General features: G+C 39.5%; 1 protein-coding gene across 1 annotated transcript in view; it reads right to left on the bottom strand.

Moving 5' to 3' along the window:
- nxph1 (neurexophilin 1) overlaps nt 1-8,799 on the bottom strand; it is a 36,483-nt gene extending 27,684 nt beyond the window's left edge. Inside the window, exon 1 of the mRNA XM_032581675.1 lies at nt 8,197-8,799. Coding sequence (XP_032437566.1) covers nt 8,197-8,250 — 54 coding nt within the window. The 5' untranslated portion in view covers nt 8,251-8,799. The remainder of the gene's footprint in view (nt 1-8,196) is intronic.
- Nucleotides 8,800-26,125: the final 17,326 nt, after the last annotated feature.

The following is a 26,125-nucleotide window of genomic DNA, read 5'->3' as shown; positions in this document are numbered from 1 at the left end:
AGATAGATAGATAGATAGATAGATAGATAGATAGATAGATAGATAGATAGATAGATAGATAGATAGATAGATAGATAGATAGATAGATAGATAGATAGATAGATAGATGTTATTGATCAGTAACACACAGCTGGCGGATGTTCAGTGTACTATGGAGCAGGAAGCTGGCGTCGTCATAGGGATGCCTACATCCTGCTTTAATCCAGAGCTGTGAACTTGAAACCATACAATTTGGAAAACTGCACTCTACATATTTAGAGAAATTTTTATTCATCAGAAAAAAAATAGTCTATTGTATGAAAAAAACCTTTTACAATGTTAGAATAGCATATTTCTTAATCGATTGTTGAGGAGAACAAGAATGGAAAAGAGTTTTCCTTTCTGCTATCGGTAAGGACATTATGAAGGACTGCTGCCAATTTAGCGACTAAAAGCAATCGGCCGTCCTGTGTTGCTCAGCCAGGAGGGGTGATTGATGCGAGTCAGTGACTCGAAGCAATCTGCTGTTTTTTTCTATAAAAATATTTATTTTTAGTCAATTAGAACAATAAACTGAATTTGATTGTATTGTATTGTTTGAAAACTAGGAATCTGTGAGACTGGATTGAATTAACAATTTTTATATGAAATGATGTTATTTGTAAAGTGCCATGAGACCACATTAATTGTGAATTGGTGCAATATAAGTTAACTGAATTGAATTGAGAGAGCAGATTTTTTAGCTACCATCTATATACATCTATTACTTATTTTTGTTTTTCCCTATGTCTGTAATCTGTAAAATACACTTTGCATATGAGCTAAATTAAGGCATGTTTGAATGGAGGGTAGAGTGTAACACAATCACTTGATGTTTCATTTTGACAGCCTGAACTTTTTATTTGGCCAGGAAAAAGGTATTTAAGGACTGTACGGATGAACACAACTGGAGAAGCTGAAGGCAATGAAGCTCACAAATGTGATGAAGAAACACAGAGATGAAAAATACCAGCATCCATACCCTGATGACTCCAGTGCTGAGGAGATTTGCTGCTGCACATTTAGATCAAGTAATGTATTGTCTACTCCTTCAGCTTAAAGCAGACTGATGGTAGAGCTTAAGATCTCCTGTCACTTTAGATATCCATGCATTTCTCTAAATTATTAACTGAGGCATGATAAAGCAGAGAAAAACTGGGAGAGCAGAAACAGCCCAGTCTGACAGACGAAAGTGTTCAGGACAAAAAGTCAGAGCATGAAGTTCACCTTTCCCACACATCCTCTTTATTTACCGCCTTAAAACTGGAAGTAAATGAAATGTTGAAGAGGAGAGCTGCAGATTGGAGTAAAGTTAAAAAGAATTCTGAATGTTCACAAACAAAACATGAAATATCTTTTGTGTAGCAAGTAGGGAAAACTTTTCGCTAATGAAATTGACTGTGTGTGTTTTCATACAATAATATGGGAAGACTAATTACTTTTAGTATTTGTACAAAATTAAAGCTGAATGTGATTAATGTGAAGATACAGGATTGCTCCTTTAAATGATTGTGACAGTGAGACGGAGCAGCAGTGATCTGATGACTGTTTGTAGCTTACATGAATAAAACTGTGACTCAGAATAAAATTGGAAGCTCCTTCTTGTGGACAAAGTGCTTTTGGTCAATAATATCACATATTTGTTGTGAGCTATTACCATTGTGTTAACAATGGAACATTATCATCACAAAGATTAAATACACAATGCGACACTATGCGGCCTGTGGAGTAGAATAAATAAAAGAATGTGTAATGTTTAAAATACAGAAGCATGGCATTATGGCATCTTAAAACTGCTGGAAATGATGCAGGGTGTGTAGTAAAGGCTTCCAGCACTTACATTACAGCAATATTCATTAGACTTCACATGTGGCATAACTGCTGTTCCTAAAATACACCGAAACTGATCAGCTGTTTTCACTTTCTTAAGCAACCACATGGCCATGATTACCGACTGAACCATATATCACTATAATATCATGTAAGGCCAGTAAGATTTTAAAATATTATATCTGATAATAAAAAAAAGCTTTTTGTGGTGCAAAAGTTTTTCAGGAGACACCAGTGGAGTTGGACAGTTTTATAAAATGTGACTGAATGCAGCGGATGTGATATTTGCTACCCATATTAAAATGATACAACATCTCTCAATTCTAGACCGAACTGTAATGTAAAAAAATTAAAAATACCACAGATTCTGCCATGGAAAAGCCATTCAACAAAATTTAAGTCAAAATTAAAAAGTTTATGAAAAATGTTCCACGACAATGCATGACAATATTTATCATTTAAATTATTTCCTCAAATCTGCATTTATTTTGTTTATACTCTATGCATGTCCTTGTAAAAACTACTAAAATTAACTTGACAGAGAAAATACTCCTGGACCAGTCTGGTGCAGTCTGCTCATTTCTTAGGATTCTTTGTGTTATTTATTCAATATTAATACATGACATCATTATTAGAGGATATTAATAATCATTTATTTGGATTTCAATCAAAATCTGTACAATTTCAAAATGAAACTTGTAAGTAACGGTCATGATAGTGCTTAAAAAAATTATGAACTGAGTCTTTTGCATATTTTGGATCTGCTGAAAAAACTTTCCCACAATCATACTGCACATATTTGTCTGGTATAAATCCAATGTAATGTTCTGGCTGTACAGAATAATTTGGACTCTTCTTGATTTTTTTTTTTTTTTCCTGAAGCAGAATTATGTCTCTGGGGTAAGGTACGGTAACAGAAACCGAGTGGCCAGTCGCAGTAATCTAACAGGATGGGAAGATCTTAAGTAGGAGATAAAGGACATGGCTGGTAATCCCCCTTTGCAGCTCTGATGGCAGCTCCATCACTGCTGAGGCAGCCGAGGAAAACTGTCCCTGCCGCACAAACACACTACCTGCTCTGCCATTTCCACCAGTTCTCCACCCTGTTGCTGCATCTCAGCCTGCTCTATTTCACTGGTCAGTCAAGCCCATCATCATGTTCCAACCCAAGACAATACAATGTCCAATCCACTGCATGCATGTTTCTGCCTTGGAAAACCATATATACAATATAGAAAATTTTCAGCTGTGTGTGTGTTTCATTTGTAATTACTGAATTGTGACTAAAAATAAAGTCAAAAATAATTTGTTTTCTTGCCATTTTAAGCAAAAAATTAATTTTGAGTAAAGAGAAAGCAGATCCAGAGAGAATAAATATATAGTTAAACTGATTGTTTTTTTTTTCTTAATTAATAATTAGGCTCTATGCAATAATAAAAAAATAGGTGGAATTTTGTATGATATGTGTTACTGACAAGGAGGATCCAGGTGGCTGCAAACCCTCCAGATGACAGTCATCTCATGTGAATGAAGGGAGCAGCTGGAGCGCCGGCTCGGCCCGCTCTGCTGCAGCGGCTGTGACAGGCCCACACTCACAACTCAACGGAATACCCGCAAATTTAAAGCAGGCTGCACCAGGTTATCTAGTCACTTCTTTCCTTCAGAGACACTTCTCTCCCAGGCCTGCATCAAAGCTCTGTTATCAAGGTGTCACACGCTTCACCATAAAAGGATTGCTCTATGTGGAGAGAGAAGTGAGAGGATTTAGACTTCCCCCAAGATTAAACCTGGGTCAAAGCAGGGCTGGGTACTCAGAGCAACGCCCTTCAACAATCAGCTCCACTGTTGACCTCTGAACTGAGAACGCAATTGAAAATCTAGACCAGTGCATGAAGTGAAGAATAGAGGTTGTAGTCATTAATCACAGAGTCCTGCCTCTTCAAATACAAACATGCACACAGAAAAGTTAGTCACACTTGGTGGTGACTCTGAATATTTAGTCATGTCGAGTCTAGTATCATTAATGTAATAAATCCAAAGCAAAGTTCCCTCGTTTGCCTTTTCTGGCTTTTAGCCGCTGTGTGCATGGCAAGAAGAAAACCAACCTGGTGCTGTCCATGGGGACTTTCTGGGCAAACATCAAGGTCAGGTGCTGCTGCGGGTGTTTGTGGAGCCGGGGTGCTTTGGGAGGCTGAGCTCACATCATGAGGCTCAACACTCAGAGAAAAGGTCACAGTTCATGGTGGATGAAATTTTCAGTCACCTTTATATGTCATTCTGCTGACCCAGACACACAGCAGCTACGTAACGTTACATTTAATCATCAGCTCCTTTAATCCAATTCAAAAGTAAGTCAAGGTTTTTAGATATTTACATTTTTCTTAGACCTCAAACAACCGTCCTTTGATTACATGAAGGAACTGATTGTTAGTAGAAGTTGAGTTCTCCATGAAAAGCTGCAAAAGGTGGCAGAAGAAAGTGAGCAATGGGAATCTGTTTCTGTGGCAAAAAGGACCCAGATCAGCTGGTGATTCATTTTATTTCTGTGCTAATTTAAGAGGAGAAACAAATCACAGCATATTCAAATTTGTAGTGTTTTCTTTGTTTTGTTTTTGTTTTGTTTTTTGCATGAGCCATGACATGATTGGTTCATCACCCTCTAGATAACAGCTTATGGTTTTAGATTTGAGGTCTAACAAAATATTTACAACATAAATAATCAGATTTTTGTCTGTTGTATTAAATGTGTGAGATATTTAGTGAGTGGAATATCGAGGTGTGTAAAAAGTTACTTTTCAGTGCTCTCTGATGGACAAATGGTGTAATGACAATGCAGCACTGGCAGGTTGGTATTTTTTCATCTCTTCTTATTCTCCTTAGTCTGACATTTACAGGAAAAGTTCCATGTAAAGAAAACAGTTTAATGTCCCTCATTTATCAGTTGAACTCTATGCATTTATTGGAACAGAACAACTCAGAGTAGGTTTTAGATGCTATTTGTTCTGATTGCATGCTACACTTCACAGTTTGACTGGGCCGTTTTATCATTACGATGTTTCTAGTGAAAGAAACATGAATAAAAAAAATCAGATAATACATTTCAGCTTAATCTTAATTTCTGAATATGGTTGTGTTTTAATTCCCTTAAGTCATCAAAAATTCCATCATTTCATGACTGTTTATAAACGTGATTCGTCCAAGACCTGGGTTAAATTCCCTACCTTCTATAATGTTAATGTCAACTCTCATGATTGTACCATAAATTCTGCTGTTTGAGAGCTGTGGAGTCGACTCAGCAAGCGATAGAAGCAGCTGGGTAGCTCTTGTCACTGGAGGGGTAGACGACCCCCCGTATGTAGGCTAATGAACGGAGCAGAGCTGGAAAGCTGGGTGGATAGAAGTAGGTAGATTTCTGAGGACAAACTCTGAACACGTTTGTTCAGTGTTCCTTTGTGTAGCGGAGAAACACTTTAAAAGATGAGCCAAGGGTCAACAAGCAATTGAGAAAATGTTCATTTTTGAAGGAAAAACTCTCAACAGCTCTCACTTACTGGCAACATGCTGCAAATGTCCAAGTGTGTACAGCAGGTAGCATGAGATAATTAGAAAAAAAACTATTAAATAAAATTAAATTAAACATTTTCTGATCTTAATTTGAGCTTCAAATTGTTCAATACAATTAGTTGTTTTTAACGTCTTAAAGGTTTGTGATCGACTCTGATGGTTGTTGTGAGGGAGATCAGCGTGATGTGGGCTGGGTGGGGGTCTGGTGCTTTCCGTGGGGCGGTCACACTGTGTGAGCTGTGCTGCACTGATCTCTGTGGGACATTTTTTCCTCCCTGAAGCATAGAACACTTGACTCTGCAGAGCCCATTTGCATTGTTTTATAAAACACTTTAATGCGACAACAATGGCTGCTGCCAGTGGGACATCTTAAGTTTGTCCCACAGGAGAGAGAAATCAGGAGGGGTTGGGAAAGCTGCAGCACTGACTGGAAAAATGTCAGAAAAAAATAAGCTGTCCTTGTGTTAAATAGTAGAATCAGTGACTTCACCCCAATCTAAGTGATCAGAGGAACCAAACAAATGACAACAACTCCACAGATCACTCCACATAAAAAGAGATATTACACCAGACAGCAATAAAGCAACAAAAAGTTACACAAAATACAAGATATATTGCTAAATGTGTTAACTTAAAAAAACAGATCGCAAAATTATACATGTAAAAAATATTACTATTATCATTATTATTATTATCATTATTATTATTATTATTATTATTATTATTATTATTATTATTATTATTATTATTATTATTATTATTATTATTTTAAATAAGATGAACATGTTTTTGTTCTTATTTCTCCAGTGAAGTCTCATTTTAAAATGTACAAATTAATAACATCTGTTATCCTGGTATTAAAACCAAACAACATTTTTTTTCCCTGACAACTTGTTGAAGGGATCAGAGAACACAATGCATGAATGCAAAGTAATTTTAATTAAATAAAGCAGTTTTACTATTCAAAATCTGTTAAAACAGTATGAAATTCAAAAGGATTAAATAATTAATGCAAATCATGACAATTTAAAGGGGTTAACTTCAGTAGAGTAAACACTCCATCAAATCCATAAATATCATGTTCAATTGTTTAAAAAAAAAAACATCACTGTTAGAGGGGTGTTTTAATTTAATAGCGGGCCTTGTGTCGGTGAGGCACCAGTACCTGGGCTGTGCTGTTATCGGGGTCAAGGCGCGGCTCTCAGACAAGAAGCTTAAGCAGACAATAGTCTTTAACACGAAATAAAACCGTCAAAGTTCAGCTGTAATCCCCGGCTGCTGCCTGCAGACGGGCTGGCTCTGAGCCTCTGTGCGCTTTTCCAGCGCGGAGAGCAAAAAGGAGACAGAAATGTCATCATCAGTGCGCTCAGACAGTGTGCACAGTTAACACTACCATGGACATTCTGGAAAGAAGAAAACAGGAAAAGAAAAAAAAAAGATCTTCATGTTCTGTCCATAAAGATATAAGGATTAATGATAATCAAGGAAACACTCGGACAGGGTTTGAGCCGCAGGTAAAAAATAAGAAAAAAATAAAATGAAATAAAAAATTGGATCAGTGGGATGTAAAATTAGCTTTTAAAATTCAGCCAATTTTATTAACACTAATAAACCTGGTTAGTGTGATTGCCGTGGTAATCCACTGACTGGGCTCTGAAAATCAGCGAATTTCGTAAATGAGTTTGTACACCAGACCGAGAAGTTTAGGATACATTCAGCACCATGGAGAGCTCTTCACCCAGAAATATGGCTCTCTATTCTTTTTCTGTTCTTAATTGTAAAGGAAAAATTTCTAATATTCAAACAATGCCCAAAATACTAAAATAAAACAAACAAATAAATGTTTTAACCAATTTATGTTGACAATCAAATATTTGTAGTCGTAACAGTCGTAACAAAAAGCAAACAAAATCAAATAAAATATGTTATTGTCAATGACCGTGTTAAAATGATACATCCGGAAATTACAAAGTCAAAGTCATTTAGAGGGAATAAATGAGAGTCTTTATGGAGCATATTTAGTTTTTCAAGAAAAGGGTTTAAACGTTTATGCAACAAACTGGAAATGTTCTAAAGATTTCATTTCCCTCTTATCTGGTTGGAATTCGACTCTGAACTCATGTTTACTTTTTGTGTTTGAGATTAAGACAATTACAAAAGTGACTGATTCTAAAATTGAATTGCAACTATTTTTGAAAATATGTCTAAAAGACAAAGGACGAAAATGACATCAGCATGAAGCAACCTGTGGTCTGCAGTAGGCTGAGTCTTGTTAATATTTTTTTTTTCCTGAAATGATACTTTTATCGTTTAAAGTGGATGAGATGAAATCAAAAACCTTTTAGATGAAGTCAGAGCGGCCGCTGAGGTTATTTAACATTTTCTGTAAACAAGAGCGCCCTCTAGAGACGGTTACCTGACAACTATACTCACAAAGCTCAGTTTTGGCCACCAGTTGTTACTTTTCCGAATAAGAGGACAACAGATCTTGTTTAAATGATCCAAGAATAAAAACCACTGCCTCAATATCAAGACACGAATCTGTGATTTTGTTTCCATTTTTTTCATTATTATTTTTATATCAACGATTTAAAGAGCACTTTAATAACTTATTTGTCAAGAATGCCATTTCGACAACAATGAGGTGAGAAGGTCTCGCCTGCTAACTTGACTCTGTTAAAGAAACATTTATGCAAGGACCGGAATGGCTTTATGGTTTCTATCACAGCTGCCTGGTACAACTTTAGAGCAGCTGTGCAAGAAATGCAGAGAAGCACAACTCACCACGCAGAGAGCAGGCGTCAGGAGGAACACGGCGCACCAAGACGTCACCTGCATCCTCCCGGAGCTCAAACTTCCACTAATTCCCTCGAGTGATGGCTTCAGCTCCCACGACCATGAATCCACCTGGTGTTCCCCTCACAGCGCGGTCAAGCCCCTCAGCTGACCAGGCAAAAAGGAAGCAACGTACCCCATGACTGCAGGAGAACAGCTGAGAGTGGGAGGGTGGAGTGGGGCAGCAGGTACCCGGAGAACCCGCCGAGGAGGCTGCTGGTCACAGCGGAGCGGCGCTCTGGTTGAGTGGGGTACGACCGAGGTGCGGAAGTTAGCTGAGAGTTAATCCAGGTGAAGGCAGCAGCAGCAGCAGCAGGGTCATAGCTGGGAGCAGGTTCTGGTCCTGGTTGTCTGGCGGCTGGTGCGCGCAGCGGTCGGAGCTTTTGCCGATCTGAAGCGAAAGGCTGAGCTTTCCGCTTTATAACGCGCGTCTCCGACACAAGGCAGGAGGAGGGAGGGACGAGCTGAGGGCGAGAAAACTTGGCAAAATAAAACGGCTGGACGTTTGTTTATATCGGAAAAGGACGCAAAATACCAAGTTTCCACTCGCCGTGTCCTTGATCAGGCGAAACTGAAGAAGTAAAAATAAAGATTTTTGTTCATTTGAAGCGGGTGGATGAGTTGCTCTACTAGTTAGTCCTGATAGCTTCATCCTCTAAGCAAGAGAATCTCACATCTGAACAAAATCCTGCCAGTTAGTGCTTATGTTTTTGGAGGAACCCAAAAACATAAGTATTTTACTTATGTTTTTGAGTTCATTGTTCATGGTGAAAATTAAGACAAACATTGTTTGTATTATTCTTTTATCTTTCTTGCTTTTAATACATTGATACATTATGATATAGTTTTAATACTACCAGGCATGTATAAACATTTAAAACACACACGCACACAGCACACGCACACACACACCCACCCGCACACACACACACACACACACACACACACATTTATCTCACTCAGATCTGAAGTTCAAAGCTAAACCCAGAAACTAATAAGCTCTTTGGGTAAAATCGTTGTCTTATGGTCTCAGGCATATGCTTAATTAACACACTATGTTGACATCATTGCTTTGTGTAAAATACATTTCATACAGAAAGATGGTAGGATCTGCTCTGCAGTGCCTCTGTCTCATCATTAGACCTTCAGATCTGCTTTTGCAGCACTAAGAATCCAGTTCTTTGACTTTGGTTCATGAGTTGGTCTTGTTAGATCACTTCAGGATTATCTGAAAGTTAAATCCAGTAATTATCTATTTATTGTACAAACAATGCAGTGATGTAAAAAATAAAATAAAATTCGTTGTTCAGAAATTTTCACATGCTGATTTTTAATGTCATTTTCTAAAGTCATTTACACAAAGACCCTAAATTATTTAGACATCTGACAAGTTTTAATTTGCTTTTTTCCAACCAAGAAGTGTGCTTTTAATAGGAAACAGGTTGTTCAATTGCTCAAAAATAATTATAGTAAAATAATGTTTAGTGTTCTTAAGACCTCTTCGTTATTATTCTACTCTGTAGCTCAGATTTGAGTTGGGACTGTTGGCCACTGCAGCAGATTAACATTCCTGCCAGTCCGGAGAAAAATGTTGGTCATAGACAAGGTTCATGTAAACCAAGGAGTACAGATAACTGTAGGCTTTATGGTATATATTAAAGTGACATATGCTTGAACGGCATAAACTCAGGGATTTGCAGGAGTAAAATCCCTTCTTCCATAAAGTACACAAGTAATTGACACAGGATTAATTCAACAAGGCTACATTCTCCCATTGTTTATTCCAGCTTGGTGGTCATGTTTCCACTATTTGCATTTGCACTCTGTATCATCCATATGTGGGCCTCCTCACTGTTGTCCAACTTCAGAAGAAGAAGTCATGATGCTCTTTGTATTCGGTCCCCTACAGCCACTCTGCATCCTTCAGAGATGCTGTGACACAGAAGCTTATTGTCTGGATATCATCTTAACATCATTGTGTGGACTTAACATGTTACATTTTTAAACAGATGGGGATGAGGGTTGTATCATTAATTATGTTGTTTTTTTTTTTTTTTTGTGAAAATCTTATGACTCAGTTGGGTTCCGAGCATCCAGTTCCCTGCTAACACAGGGACATTTTCAAACTCATGGCCTGAGGGCCAAATCTGGCCTGCCTTAGCTACCTCTGTGGCCCTCTACACCACAAACGGCCGGTTGTCTGCTTTATTTTTTTTTTGTGTGGGTGTTATTTTTGTAGGAGACTAAATTACATGAATGTGAAAATATGTTAAGCATTATTTTATCTTAAGTATAAATTGAATGCAGAGAGAGCTGTACTGTTTCAACTGTTTGTTAATAAGTAGTTTTATCTATATGTTCTTTTAAGGACATTCACAATCTTGACCCAAAATGAAAATGAGTTTGACAGCCCTAACCCACGTCTGAGGGGATTTCCTGGAGTTTGATTGGCTGTCATGATTGGCTGGTCAAAACCAGCCCATCTGGAGTGGAACACAAGAGACGTTCTTCCACCTTCAGGAAAAGAACCTCAATGCTACGTCCAACCAGAACATTTGAAGAAATGACCTCTTCAGAAAGAGATCATCAAGTTTTGTGGACTCAGCGATGGAGAGAAGAACATACAACAGGAAAACTTAAGCATGGCCCAATGACCAGACCGGTCACTAATCATAAACGGAAAAAGTAAAATGATTATTCGAGGTGAAGTGGCATTTGTTTGTTGTACAGTTTGGAATATGAGAAAGTCACATTTTAGTGTTTTTGCAGGTTTTATGATGATTGCAGATAACCTGATTCAAGAAGTTAATAATACAGAAAAGTGAAGTTAAGAATTTCAATAATTAATTTGTTTTGCTGTCTAATAATTTCTTTGCACACTTTTTGAGTAAGATCTATTAGTTTTATTTGGGAACAATCTGAAAAGTAAATGCTACATTCAGTCTCTACATGCTTCTGTTACAAAGGTTTTAATATTTGGAATCAAATGTGATCATATCTAAAGTTACAGATGAATAAAAACCTAAAAAGGAAGTGGTTTATTTTTCTGATGAACCAGTGTGAACACTAAATGCTCAGTATGTGTCTGTTCAGCCAGCTGTCACACCGATCAGAAACCAGTAAGTTTTCTCCATGGCTGTTTTCTTATCTGTCTGTTTTAGTCTTTTTTAATAACCTGCATTAAAATAACATTGATTCATTTTGCTATTCAGTTAAGTACTACCATTATTTTAACATTATGATAGTAGACTACACCATTTTTGATTTTAAAATGATCCATGTGGCGATTGTTACTGTTTGTGTTTCTAATGATTGCTGATGTTCTACTGTATATTTGACAGAAAGGCCTTTAATAACTCTGAGGGAAATGGCTGATAAAAAAGCAGAGGTGTTGTAATCAAGTCAAGCAAACTCCTAATAAATGAAGGACGACACTTTACTGATGAATTCTTAGGCTTAATCCAGCAAAGAAACAGCTGCTTCAGTAAATCCCCAGGAGTCTCACTGCTACAACATTGCAGTGGTTTGATGGCATCTCCATAATTCAGCCAGCAGGGCCGATGGGATCACGCTCTGAATGGCCCAGATAGCCTTCACAGACCCTGCATGGCACACGGTGCTGGACCAGGCAGTTGTAAATCACTGCAACCATCTGACTTCTATTCTGTGTGTAATGAAGTGTGTTCTGGTTTACAGTGAGGTAATGGGTCCACAATTCAGAGTTACCTTGACATTTCCTAGTTGCTGATAAAATATAGCTATTTCTTTCCGGAAAGGGCAGATTGGAGAGAACAAAAGATACTAGTACCATCAGGACTTCATGTACACTTTTTAATGAATAAAAGTCACAGCTACCTCAGGACACAATCAGATAAAATGTGGTTTTAAAGAACAGCAGCAGCAGCATTTTGCTTTGTGACAAGGTCCTGTTTACTCTGTATGACTTTGCCCACTTATTGTGATTTACAGTTAGTGATGATGTTCAGGGCTCTACATGTTTTAATTATTTTTGCTCATTGAGCTTCCATCATGTTCTGCTCTTTCCTCAGTCTGATAAGCTAATGCAGAATTTATTTTACTTAATTTACCAACATACTTTTAACAGCAGGCCTGCTTTGGCTGGTGTACAAATATGAATATTAAAATATAAAGTAAGTAAGTGTAGAGTAAATGTAAAACGGGAGATCTGGAGAAGCCAGATCTTCCAGAGCAGTGTGTTTCCAGTGATTGTGATGATCATGTCAGTGAGGAGCATGAAATAGTAGGAAAGGGTTAGATTGAGGCAGTAAGTGGTATGAGTCTAAAAGAATGAAAACTATCTAAAAAAAAACGGATGCTAGCAGAACTTAGGCAGCCTTACACAAAGAACATCCTTGTTTCTCAGTCACACACCTGCTTCCCTATTTTAGCTCCAACTCGTCTTTCATTGATGAAGTATAATCAGGAGGTCAAGTTGCTAATTTTCCAAATACATGTTGTGGTTCCCATTCAGTGCAGAGGGAAATAAATTACAGGGAAGCATCTTCCTAATAGCTTATTATTGGACTGCAAAGGAGCAAGAGATAAAGACAAGATGGAGGAAGAGGATGATTGCCCAGCTGAGGGACGCTGGCATCCGGTGGTATGAATATGTTGTGCTGGCTTGGCTCCATTACCGATTGTGAAGGCAGATGTTGCTGTGAGCCCTCAGGCATGAACATGACGTGATGGCAGCGGGTTTTCCATGGCTGCTGCCCAGCCAGCTGCCACCTTAAGTGTCACTCTGCATTGGCAGAGAGGAAGAAAAGCCAAACTGGTCTTGACCAGAAGGGCTGGGGGTGCACTTCACGCCATGTGCAGGGACAAAAGACCTGGTGATCTGCAGTCACAGCTGAATGTGCCAGAGCTTTTCAAGCTTCTGTGGAGGATGGGTGGGCTGAGGGGGAGCTGACAGAGACAAATGACTGAGCAGAGTGTCGGTCACAGGATGCAGCTGCTGCTCATCAATTGCTTCCTTATTACAATTAGACTGACTGCCACTTTGAGCTTTAAAGAGCAGGGATGGAAAGTCAAGTTTCCATTTGGTTTATTGATGGGCGCGAGTTGCACATCCTGAAATGAAGCAGAGCGAAAGAACAAACTTCATAAAAACTTTAGGAGCGTTGCCCAGGAAAAGTTAAAGGTTCCCTTTGCCTTTATCTTTTAATATTGTCATTAAAACATTTATGGAATAGATGTACAGTACATACAGTAGATACAAAAAAACATGAAATATGTTTGTTAAAGCACCAGCTTCCTTCTGCAGTAAGGACTGTTATGGTGAAAGCTGGATCTCTTTAATTGTAAACTCAGTGCCATAAAGTTTCTTCCAGGTTTATTGCTGCTGAATTTGCTCCTCAAACTTTCAATCTGGTGCCAAACTTCCCACCTGATGTAGACAGTTTGCTCATATTGCATATCACTCTCTGTTATGTGACACCAACAGAGATTGGACGGCAAAATGAATCCAAAAATATACATATTAATCTATTTTCTATTGAACAGTCACTACATCTTATAACGCTATTTTGGAAAATGAGGGAGAAAGTGGAGAGACTGGGATAGATGAGACATATGGCCAATAAAATAAAGCAGTTTTCTAGTCATACCTGACCACTCAGCATTCACCCAGCTGCATTAAAATGTTGATCATGGCACATTGGACTGCAGACAGGAAGGAAGCTGAGATCACATCTGTAACTTTCAGGTTGTAATATGTTTCACTAGAGAGTGAATGTCTCCATGAGTTCCACACAAATATGCAACAACTCTCTCTCTTAAATGATGCCACATACATATTATTGACTTCATAATTTTGGATTTTACTGATAATTCCAATCAGCTTTTAAACAACCAACAGCTGACCAGCTCTCTCTCTCCCTCATGATTTCAGTCCAAAAATGACTCCACCACCTCCTTGCTGATGTCACAGCCGTGTTGGGACGTGGTGGTCATCCACCACCAATGTACTACTGCGTCCATCTGGACCATCCAGGGTTGCACAGCAGTCATCAATGGACAAGTCTGTTTGAAAATTAATCTTCATGTACGGCTGAGCCCACTGCGACCGTTTCTGCTTGTGAGCTCTGGTTAGGGGCCCAATAGTAGGTTCATGCACCGCAAGCCTCTGGAGGATCCTTCCTCATTATGCCTTTATCTGTACAAACCCATCTTTGTTCTCAATCAGCTACAAATCTCTTCACAGTATGATAATGCTTCAGTTTTTGTTAAATATCTCATGTTTTCATATCTTGTCATACAGCACTATACTATCTGATGATTTTTGTCAGCAGAGATTCTTTCTCTTTCCCATATTGCTTGAAACCTGTGGCCTGCTTAATAAGGTGGAACATCCTTCTTAAGTAGATTTCCTTTAATTGAGCTCACCAGACAAACTAATCAACCAGCTCTCTGAAATGAATTACAGTGATTCAAAGAGCCCTGACACACAATACCATATCAGAGACCAGCACTGCACTGCCCCAACTGTAGGTCACTGAAAACTGCTGCACACCCCTGCATGGTCAAACAGTATGGTATACATAAACTGCTTTTTAAGAAACACTGGTGAGGCAGGTCAGCAGCACCATCGGGATAACTGGTAACTTAGAATAACTGACAAGGTTAACCAAATGCATGCATTCAACCACAGTTATCTACCACATGATGTCTTTCTGTTGAACAATTATTCACATGCTCAGCTATTTGTAGGAACACGTAAGGCTGTCATGTTTTGTTTGTTGTGAAAACATATGCAGTGAAGAGAAAGGCAAAGTATGTTTTTTTTCTTATTTTTTAAGAGAGAAGTCCAGAACTTACAGACAACTGAAACATGGAGGGCACAATGGAATCACGAGTCATGAGTCCACAGCACAAGATCCAGAAAGCAAAGATGTAAACAGACCTGCTTAAAGCTGCAGGGGAAACCAGGACCAGATGTGTCTCCTCAACAGAACAGATTGTAGCTGAATAGGGACTTGGACCTGGTCTGGTCCCAATACTCACACTGCACCCTATGTCCCTCTGTGAAGTGTGGACTCAGTCAAAGTGAACATAAGGGTTCTAGTGTGCAGGTTACAAGCATGCAAAAACTTGAGAATTGGGACAGTATGCGCCTGCAACGCAACTTTGACAACCAGAATGGCCGACTGGTCACTGTTTAGGCATTTGTGCTGCTAAAAAATACAAATACAACAAAAAATTAAAGCTGCAAGCAGCCTCGGGCGGCCCTCGCAGCAAGCGCCGCTCCGGCCTATTGGCCACCGCGGGGGTTCCGGCCACCGCAGAAGCTCTCGCGCGTTTTCCAGAGCCGCAGCCCGCTCCCCACCGCAGAAGCTCTGCCGCAGTTTCCAGCACTGCCGCCCGCTAGCCGCTGCAGAAGCTGTCGCGCATTTTCCCCAAATTACATCTCAAACCCGTTGGGCTCTTTAGAGCAGAACAAAGGTCATACATATCCAGTTTGGCGCCAATCGGATGATCTATGCGTGAATAAGAGCCAAACGTATGCATATGGCGAGGGACTGATGTTCGCCGTTTGGCCACGCCCACACGGTTCAGCCAGAAGCGAGCATTGACAGAGCTTATCATCCGAATTACCTTGATTAGGTCAAGAGAGCCATAAACAGAGCTTTCCAAGGAAAAAAATAGCACTTCCGGTTCCGAGGGGGCGGGGCTTAGATGACGTCACAATGTGATGACGTAGGATCGACGGGCAAGCCTCCAGGATCACTCAGGCCAAGTTTGATGCAGCTCGGTCAAAATATGTGGAATGTAGAGGCAAACGTATACGAACGGCGTTGCCGCCATTGAAAACTCTTGGCACTTTAAAGCAAGCGAGACCAACTTCCTATCTGTCGTCCAACACAGAATCACCTTGATTAGGTCAAGAGAGCCATAGATGAAAGTTTCCAAGGAAAAAAATAGCACTTCCTGTTCTGAGGGGGCGGGGCTTAGATGACGTCATAATCTGATGACATAGAATTTTCAGGTATCACACCAGCATCACTCAAGCCAAGTTTGGTGCAGCTCGGTCGAAACATGTGGAATCTAGAAGCAAACGTATGGCATCGGCGTTACAGGTCACTTCGCCACGCCGCCACGCCCAGCTGCTATCTCAAAGCCGGTCAGGGTTGGAAACCTCAACACACCAACATGTCTTCTGTCTCTAGACACAGGTTCATGTTGATTAGGTCAAAGGGCTAAGATAGCGACCGTTCACAGTAAAACATGACACTTCCTGTTCTCAGGGGGCGTGGCCTAAGCGATGTCATCATTTCACCACAGGGTATTTTAGGACACCTATTGTTGATCAATAACTGAAAATTTGGTGTCTCTGTGAGTTTCTGTGCAGGATATATAAGAGTTTCGTGTTTCATGGCGAGTAGGTGAACTTTGACCCCTGGTAACCCCCCTTCAGCAAGCTCATACAGTCACCAATTTGATAACTTTAAATCAGACATGCCTTATGATCAGACTGACCGAGTTTGAAGCCGATCAATCGAAATCCCTAGGAGGAGTTCGATCAAATACGAATGCTGTAAACGTCAAAATCGAGGTCAAATGAAATTCAATCTAAAATGGCCGACTTCCTGTTGGGTTTAGAGCATAGCTCTAAGAGACTTTTTTGTACGTCCCGACAAGATACACATGTGTACCAAGTTTCGTAATTCTAGGTTTAAGCATGGCTTGGGGCTGTTCATTTAAAATACTCTAGGGGTCGCTATAGAGAAATTAGGCCACGCCCACCAAATTTTGTTATGAATTCCTGTCGGTGAGTGGATAAGGATCCATCCTAGTGAGTTTGGAGCAGCTGGGCCCGAAATTGTGGAATTCAGAGCCAAACGTATGGCAACGGCGTTACAGGTCACTTCGCCACGCCGCCACGCCCACCTGCTATGTCAAAGCCGGTCAGGGTTGGAATCCTAAACACACCAACATGTCTTCTGTCTCTGGACACAGTTTCATATTGATGAGGTCAAAGGGCTAAGATAGCGACCGTTCACAGTAAAACATGACACTTCCTGTTCTCAGGGGGCGTGGCCTAAGTGATGTCATCATTTGATCATAGGGTATTGTAGGGCACCCGATGACGATCAATCACTGAAAGTTTGGTCCCTCTATGTGTTTTTGTATAGGAAATATAAGAGTTTCGTGTTTCATGGCGAGTAGGTGAACTTTGACCCCTGCTAACCCCCCTTCAACATGCTCCAAAACTCACCAATTTGATAACTTTAAATCAAACATGCCTTATGATCAGACTGACCAAGTTTGAAGTCGATCAATCGAAATCCCTAGGAGGAGTTCGATCAAATACGAAGGCTGTAAACGTCAAAATCGAGGTAAAAAATGGACGTTCAATACAAAATGGCCGACTTCCTGTGATAGTTGGCTTATAACATTAAATGTAAGTTCTGAGTCTTTTGGTGAGCTCTACATGTGTACCAAATTTCATGTCTCTACGATGAAGTACGTTCATACCATTGTGTCAACAGAAAATTGCTAGTTGCCGCCGTTCAGCAATTTTTTTTGCGATTTTTGCGACAACCTTAAAATTCAAAATTTTTAAATTTTCTAGTCGCCACCGCCAAGTTTGGTGAGTTTTTGAATATGATAAAGCCCCCAAAAAGGCGCCTCTTTGGGGGGGCAGAATCGTAATAATAATTAAAGCTGCAAGCAGCCTCGGGCGGCCCTCGCAGCAAGCGCCGCTCCGGCCTATTGGCCACCGCGGGGGTTCCGGCCACCGCAGAAGCTCTCGCGCGTTTTCCAGAGCCGCAGCCCGCTCCCCACCGCGGAAGCTCTGCCGCAGTTTCCAGCACCGCCGCCCGCTAGCCGCCGCAGAAGCTGTCGCGCATTTTCCCCAAATTACATTTCAAACCCGTTGGGCTCTTTAGAGGTGAACAAAGGTCATACATATCCAGTTTGGCGCCAATCGGATGATCTATGCGTGAATAAGAGCCAAACGTATGCATATGGCGAGGGACTGATGTTCGCCGTTTGGCCACGCCCACACGGTTCAGCCAGAAGCGAGCATTGACAGAGCTCATCATCCGAATTACCTTGATTAGGTCAAGAGAGCCATAAACAGAGCTTTCCAAGGAAAAAAATAGCACTTCCGGTTCCGAGGGGGCGGGGCTTAGATGACGTCACAATGTGATGACGTAGGATCGACGGGCAAGCCTCCAGGATCACTCAGGCCAAGTTTGATGCAGCTCGGTCAAAATATGTGGAATGTAGAGGCAAACGTATACGAACGGCGTTGCCGCCATTGAAAACTCTTGGCACTTTAAAGCAAGCGAGACCAACTTCCTATCTGTCATCCAACACAGAATCACCTTGATTAGGTCAAGAGAGCCATAAACAGAGCTTTCCAAGAAAAAAAACGGCACTTCCGGTTCCGAGGGGGCGGGGCTTAGATGACGTCATAATGTGATGACGTAGGATTGACGGGCAAGCCTCCAGGATCACTCAGGCCAAGTTTGATGCAGCTCGGTCAAAATATGTGGAATGTAGAGGCAAACGTATACGAACGGCGTTGCCGCCATTGAAAACTCTTGGCACTTTAAAGCAAGTGAGACCAACTTCCTATCTGTCATCCAACACAGAATCACCTTGGTTAGGTCGAGAGCCATAGATGAAAGTTTCCAAGGAAAAATATAGCACTTCCTGTTCTGAGGGGGCGGGGCTTAGATGACGTCATAATCTGATGACATAGAATTTTCAGACATCACACCAGCATCACTCAAGCCAAGTTTGGTGCAGCTCGGTCGAAACATGTGGAATCTAGAAGCAAAAGTATGGCATCGGCGTTACAGGTCACTTCGCCACGCCGCCACGCCCAGCTGCTATCTCAAAGCCGGTCAGGGTTGGAAACCTCAACACACCAACATGTCTTCTGTCTCTGGACACAGGTTCATGTTGATTAGGTCAAAGGGCTAAGAGAGCGACCGTTCACAGTAAAACATGACACTTCCTGTTCTCAGGGGGCGTGGCCTACGTGATGTCATCATTTGACCATATGGTATTGTAGGCCACCTGATGACGATCAATCACTGAAAGTTTGGAGTCTCTGTGAGTTTTTGTGTTAGAAATACCAATTTTTCATTTTTTCCTGTGTATTACAAAATCGAAGAATTTCATCTGCAGGGCAATGCTGCCCTCTGGTGTCGAATTACTGAAATAATGAAACTATTTCAGTGGCCAGCAGAGGGCAGCATTGCCCTACAAACGACGAACATGTACTGTTTATTATGTAATTACACAGAAGATCTCTCTAATTCATTCTGAGGGGGCGGGGCTTAGATGACGTCATAATATGATGACATAGCATTGTCAGGCATCACAACAGCATCACTGAGGCCAAGTTTGGTGCAGCTCGGTCGAAACATGTGGAATCTAGAAGCAAACGTATGGCATCGGCGTTACAGGTCACTTCGCCACGCCGCCACACCCAGCTGCTTCATCGCAGCCGGTCAGGGCTTGAATCCACAACACACCAACATGTCTTCTGTCTCTGGACACAGTTTCATGTTGATTAGGTCAAAGGGCTAAGATAGCGACCGTTCACAGTAAAACATGACACTTCCTGTTCTCAGGGGGCGTGGCCTAAGCGATGTCATAATTTCACCACAGGGTATTTTAGGACACCTATTGTTGATCAATAACTGAAAATTTGGTGTCTCTGTGAGTTTCTGTGCAGGATATATAAGAGTTTCGTGTTTCATGGCGAGTAGGTGAACTTTGACCCCTGGTAATCCCCCTTCAGCAATCTCAGACAGTCACCAATTTGATAACTTTAAATCAGACATGCCTTATGATCAGACTGACCGAGTTTGAAGCCGATCAATCGAAATCCCTAGGAGGAGTTCGATCAAATGCAAAGGCTGTAAACGTCAAAATCGAGGTCAAATGAACTTCAATCTAAAATGGCCGACTTCCTGTTGGGTTTCGACCATGGCTGTAATAGACTTTTTTGTACGTCCTGACAAGATACACATGTGTACCAAGTTTCGTAATTCTAGGTTAAAGCATGGCTTAGGGCTGTTCATTTAAAATACTCTAGGGGTCGCTATAGAGAAATTAGGCCACGCCCACCAAATTTTGTTATGAATTCCTGTCGGTGGGTGGATAAGGATCCATCCTAGTGAGTTTGGAGCAGCTGGGCCCGAAATTGTGGAATTCAGAGCCAAACGTATGGCAACGGCGTTACAGGTCACTTCGCCACGCCTCCACGCCCACCTGCTATGTCAAAGCCGGTCAGGGTTGGAATCCTCAACACACCAAGATGTCTTCTGTCTCTGGACACAGTTTCATGTTGATTAGGTCAAAGGGCTAAGATAGCGACCGTTCACAGTAAAACATGACACTTCCTGTTCTCAGGGGGCGTGGCCTAAGTGATGTCATCATTTGACCATAGGGTAGTGTAGGGCACCCGATGACGATCAATCACTGAAAGTTTGGTCCCTCTATGTGTTTTTGTATAGGAAATATAAGAGTTTCGTGTTTCATGGCGAGTAGGTGAACTTTGACCCCTGCTAACCCCCCTTCAACATGCTCCAAAACTCACCAATTTGATAACTTTAAATCAAACATGCCTTATGATCAGACTGACCGAGTTTGAAGCCGATCAATCGAAATCCCTAGGAGGAGTTCGATCAAATACGAAGGCTGTAAACGTCAAAATCGAGGAAAAAAATGGACGTTCAATACAAAATGGCCGACTTTCTGTGATAGTTGGCTTATAACATTAAATGTAAGTTCTGAGTCTTTTGGTGAGCTCTACAAGTGTACCAAATTTCATGTCTCTACGATGAAGTACGTTCATACCATTGTGTCAACAGAAAATTGCTAGTTGCTGCCGTTCAGCAATTTTTTTTGCGATTTTTGCGACAACCTTAAAATTCAAAATTTTTAAATTTTCTAGTCGCGACCGCCAAGTTTGGTGAGTTTTTGAATATGATAAAGCCCCCAAAAAGGCACACGAAGAGGTGGGAAGAATCGTAATAATAATAATAATAAACAGTACAGATACAATAGGCCTTCGCAGCGCTTTGCTGCTCGGGCCTAATAAGAAACAGTACAGAAACAATAGGCCTTCGCAGCGCTTTGCTGCTCGGGCCTAATAATAATTTTAAAAGCACAATGTTTTTGCTTTCCAAAGTCATTGCTGGAGATATATTGCTGTTCAAATGTGTTTTATTATGAAACAAAAATTATTTCAATACTTTACATTTTTTGTGACAGACAGTGCTTCCATACACTGGAACATTTTCAATTTGTCATTAAAAATTTTCCATTGTATAATATGATGATTTTGTCAAAAAAGAAAAATACACACTAAAACTAACATTTAATTTAGTTTTTAATTGAGTAAAACATGAGAACCAAAATACAGTCCTAAAGGCAATTCCTTATGATTCAGCTAATTAAAGGTACATATTTAGCTATTACTAAATAAGAACCATGTCTGATTATGAGTGGCTATAGAGACAAAAACTGCAATAATACATTTCTGAGGAACACTGACATCAATTTTCTCCCCCTGACAAGAAAACATTTGTTTAAAAATCAAAAAATAAGAAACAAAAACCTTTCTATTCCACTCTCACAAAAAAATTAAGAAATTCCAAACTATGTCTGAAGATTTCCCTGTAATGACTTTCTGCAAAAGAAATTCAATATAGATATCAGTTCCTGTGTATTTTGTGACTGAAATTTTTGTACCTTCAACTTCATTGTTATTTTTAGAAAGATTTTCAAAACTGGCTCTTCTGTAAGAAATCTATTCCACTTTTAAGTTTTAATATAATGGAATTTGATCTTCTAACAGCAGATGAAAGGTCAAATTATGAGATAAAATTATAAATTTTTAATACTTTCTAAAGTGAAATAATTTTATTTTAAAAAGTGCTTAAACAACACAATAGCCCAATCTTTATTTTAATATTTTAATAGCTTCATTTAAGGTTTGAAATTCACCTAGCATTTGAAACATTTTCTGTTTTAAGTTCCTCACACAGTTAGTTTATGTTATTTTCCTCTCATGTGCCTTGTCATACTACTTTCTTTGAATTTTGAGCCATTCTTCATCCATTCATCAGCTCCTCTTATTCTTCGTTTCGTTCTGAGGAACTGAGAAAAATTGACTAAGAAATAAAGAGATGAATACAAAGGGATCCGAACAAGACACAAAACGATCAACTGAATCAAATCAAGAGTATTGAGTCTAAGTGAACCCATAAATGGAGCAAACTAAGAACACAGAATCTTAAATTGAGTAAAACATGAGAACCAAAAGTAATCACAACCCAAAACAATCCAAATACAGACCAATTTATTTCTGTTTATGTAAATAGCACCAGTTAACACTAAATGTCATGTTGAGGCATTTTACAAAAAATCATTTGAATTCAATTAAATATACATTCCAACTGATACTAGTTATCAACCACTACAGTATGCTCAGTTAATTATTCAAATTGGTTCAAATTAACACCCATGGAGGATCATTTCTCCCATGTTACAACTTCCCTCTGGGATACATACAATATTTTTGAAATGAATTTAACTGAGGGCCACTTAAAGATTTAAAAGTGAGCCCAGTGATACCTGCTGACTTTTTTCTAAAAGTAAAATTGTTGGATCCTGTTAGTTTCAGCAAAGCATGGTTAAAAAAGTACACTGCTCAAAAAAATAAAGGGAACACTTAAACAGGTGTTTAACACTTAAAGTGTTCCCTTTATTTTTTTGAGCAGTATATATTGGTCTCTGATGTTGAGCACTTTAAAGTATTTATAAAGGCTGCAAAGCAGTGGTTACTTGCTGGCCACATCTTTAATTTAACCTGGCTGACCTTTAGAGCTCAGGTCAAATTAACCACTGACCCGTTCAAGTTGCTCTAAGATGGATACAGTCCATCTTAAAGATTGACAATTAAAGATGTCAATCTTTAAATGACATGTTTATGCAAATCCACATGCATGTTAAGTAAAACATTCCAGTTTTGTTACACTAAGAAAACATTCAAATCATATAAACAAAAAGGCTGAGTCTTAGTCAGTGAAATATAAATAGATTTAAATTGATATGAGCATATAGCTAATTCCTTTCCAGTGATAAAAAGTACAGTCATGTTCAATAAATTCTAAACCAAATAAAGGTAAAAGTTACTGCCACTGTTAAATGTCAGCAAATATAGTACTTACAGTAAAGAGATGCATTTCTAAAAAAAAATTACATTGAAAATTAAATAAAATGTTAGTCCACGTAAAGGCAGATGTGAAGACTAGTTCTATCTACAGAGAAAGAAAATGGTTTTCCATTTGTTTTTTCCAGAATAAAATGGATTTCTCCACCATCTGCTGAATATTTCTTTTTTTCTGTGTCTTTGAGGTTGTGGTAAAGTCACCTGTCTCATAACATGACTTTAACTGATTAGCACAGCCTGTAGGACATCCTTTTCTTGGTAGATGAAACTTAATTGGAAGACAGAGACATGATTACGTGAAGCGCTGATTAAATGAGACGACCAAAACCATGTAGCCGGTCTGTGTTTCACTTCCCAAACATCTGATCATAATCATGGACTCCAATGATAAAGGTAATTACATTATTTAAACAAGCAGAGGACAGCAATTTAACCAACATAAGAATGAAATAATCAGATGTGATTGTCTGCACACACATCAGGACAGAGTTAGTGCAGCAGGGAGAAGCCAACAGCACAGTATGGGAACACTGGCAGAGGCCTGGACTGTCTGAATGTTGAAGCACTGTGTTCCAGCTTCTTGTGTTTTGAGCAAAGATTCTTTGACAAAGGTTAATATCCACTGACCCATCCCTCTCCAGCAAAGCACTCTCTTCTTATCTAATTCCACTTCTAGATGAGAAGTAGAAGTTTAAGGCAAACTGTGGTCTTAGTCAAAAACGTACAAAATATATAGATATCTAAAGTCCTATCCCCATAAACGTTAATCAAAATCAAACAAATATGAATATTTACTTTAATGTTTACACTTGACTGTTTACATATGGAACAATGTTAAACTGTTAATAAAGTGGCTCTGCCATTGGGTGAATATCTTCCAATGGATAGATAGGAAGCTGGGAAGTTGAGCAGTGTTTTAGCGACATCTATTGGTGTATTATATTATTGTAGACTCCCTACACCTTCAACCTTCCTTTTCTCTGCTCTACATTTACAGTTGATAAATAGAACAGTAAAGTATGATTTATACAAACAATATTTTATAACCTAACCCCTCCTGTACTAAGGGGGGAATTGAATCAGTTTGCTTTAAATGGACAACACCTCTCAGTTATTAAAAACACCCATAGTCTACAAAATTAAATCCCTTAAAAAGATTCAGAATTTTGACATTTTGATGCAATATGCTAAGGACACTTTGTAAAACACTGTAGAAACACAAATTTACATTATATTGTTATTTCAATGCTGTTATGATATGTTACAAAATTAAATCAAATATCTGATTATGTAAAAAAGTAATCAATTCAGTCTCAATGCAGCTTGCATCATTCTCTGACCAAATAAGTAAAACACAAAATTAAACACAAGACTGTCAGGTTCCCTTCTGGCTCTCAGACAGCTATGAATGCTGTACAGTAGGACAGAACACTGTCCAAAAAAAATCAGAAAGAAAACATCAAAATATTATTTTCAACGCTTTTAAAAGCAGAAATGAAGATCACTGATATTGTGATCTACAGGACCAGCTCTGGTGGGCTATCCACTTTTTATCATGCAAGCAAATTACAAGACTGATTCAGTTCAGATCAACCACAATGTTATGAGGTCTTATACGAAAATTCAGTTTTTTGGGAAACAGTGTTTGTCTTACCTAAACCTGTTTCTGCAAACAGAACATCCATTTCAGGTGCAGCCAGGCTGGTGTTTGGAGACGTAACCAGTCATTGAAATTCAGCTAAAAACAAGGAAAGAGGTGTGTCACCTGTTGACCGTTAAACTGAAGTTACTGGAGAGTTGGGTCGGACTCTGCTACAGTACTGGACTGGTTCGGGTCACACCTAAAGAACATTTTTAGGAGTAATAAACTCCTGGAAATGATTCTTTAGAAAGTCTTTCTTTAGACCAATATCTACAGAAACTCATTCATGCATTTATCTATTGATCACTGCAGCAGTATTTTCACAGGACTGCCTAAGAAAATCAGACAGCTGATCCAGAACGCTGCTGCTCACTTCTCACTAAAACCAACAGAGAATATCACCCCACTTCTAACGTCCTCCCGCTTACCTTCCACTATCCCCTCCTAGACCACTCAGGTCTTCTGGTTCTGGTCTGCTCTGCTCCTCAGAACCAGAACCAAACACAGAGAAGCCGCATTCTTTTTCTATGCTGCTACAATCTGGAACAAACTCCTAGAAAACTGTAAAACTGCTGAAACACTGAGTTGCATTATATCAAGACTAAAACTCCACCTGTTTAGAGTTGCTTTTGATTCCTAGTCAGTGGAGCGTTGATCAATATATTTGATGTACAGTATATCTACTTGATGAAAGCATTTGAAAAAATGTCATTTTTATTTCTGTTTTATAATTAATTACTGTACTGAGTAAAGCACGTTGAAATGCCTTGTTACTGAATTGTGCAATGTAATCTTGGCTGGACTTTGACTATCGATTTGGACTGTATTGTAAATGGACTGACTTGGGCACTGCTTCATTGCTTTGCATATTTCCTTGCAGATGAAATGCTGTATCGTGTATGAATATGAAGAGGTAAAAGATTTATGGTTATGGGTCAATAGGTGTGCTTGTGAAATCTAGTAAATGTCAGTTCATAATTATGTTTGACTGAATCCACCTCAAAGATAACAGAACA

This window comes from Xiphophorus hellerii, chromosome 13 (genome assembly GCF_003331165.1).
Source record: "Xiphophorus hellerii strain 12219 chromosome 13, Xiphophorus_hellerii-4.1, whole genome shotgun sequence".
NCBI lineage: Eukaryota > Metazoa > Chordata > Actinopteri > Cyprinodontiformes > Poeciliidae > Xiphophorus > Xiphophorus hellerii.
Note: the sequence above shows the minus strand (reverse complement) of the source record. Positions and strands in the feature narration are given on the sequence as shown.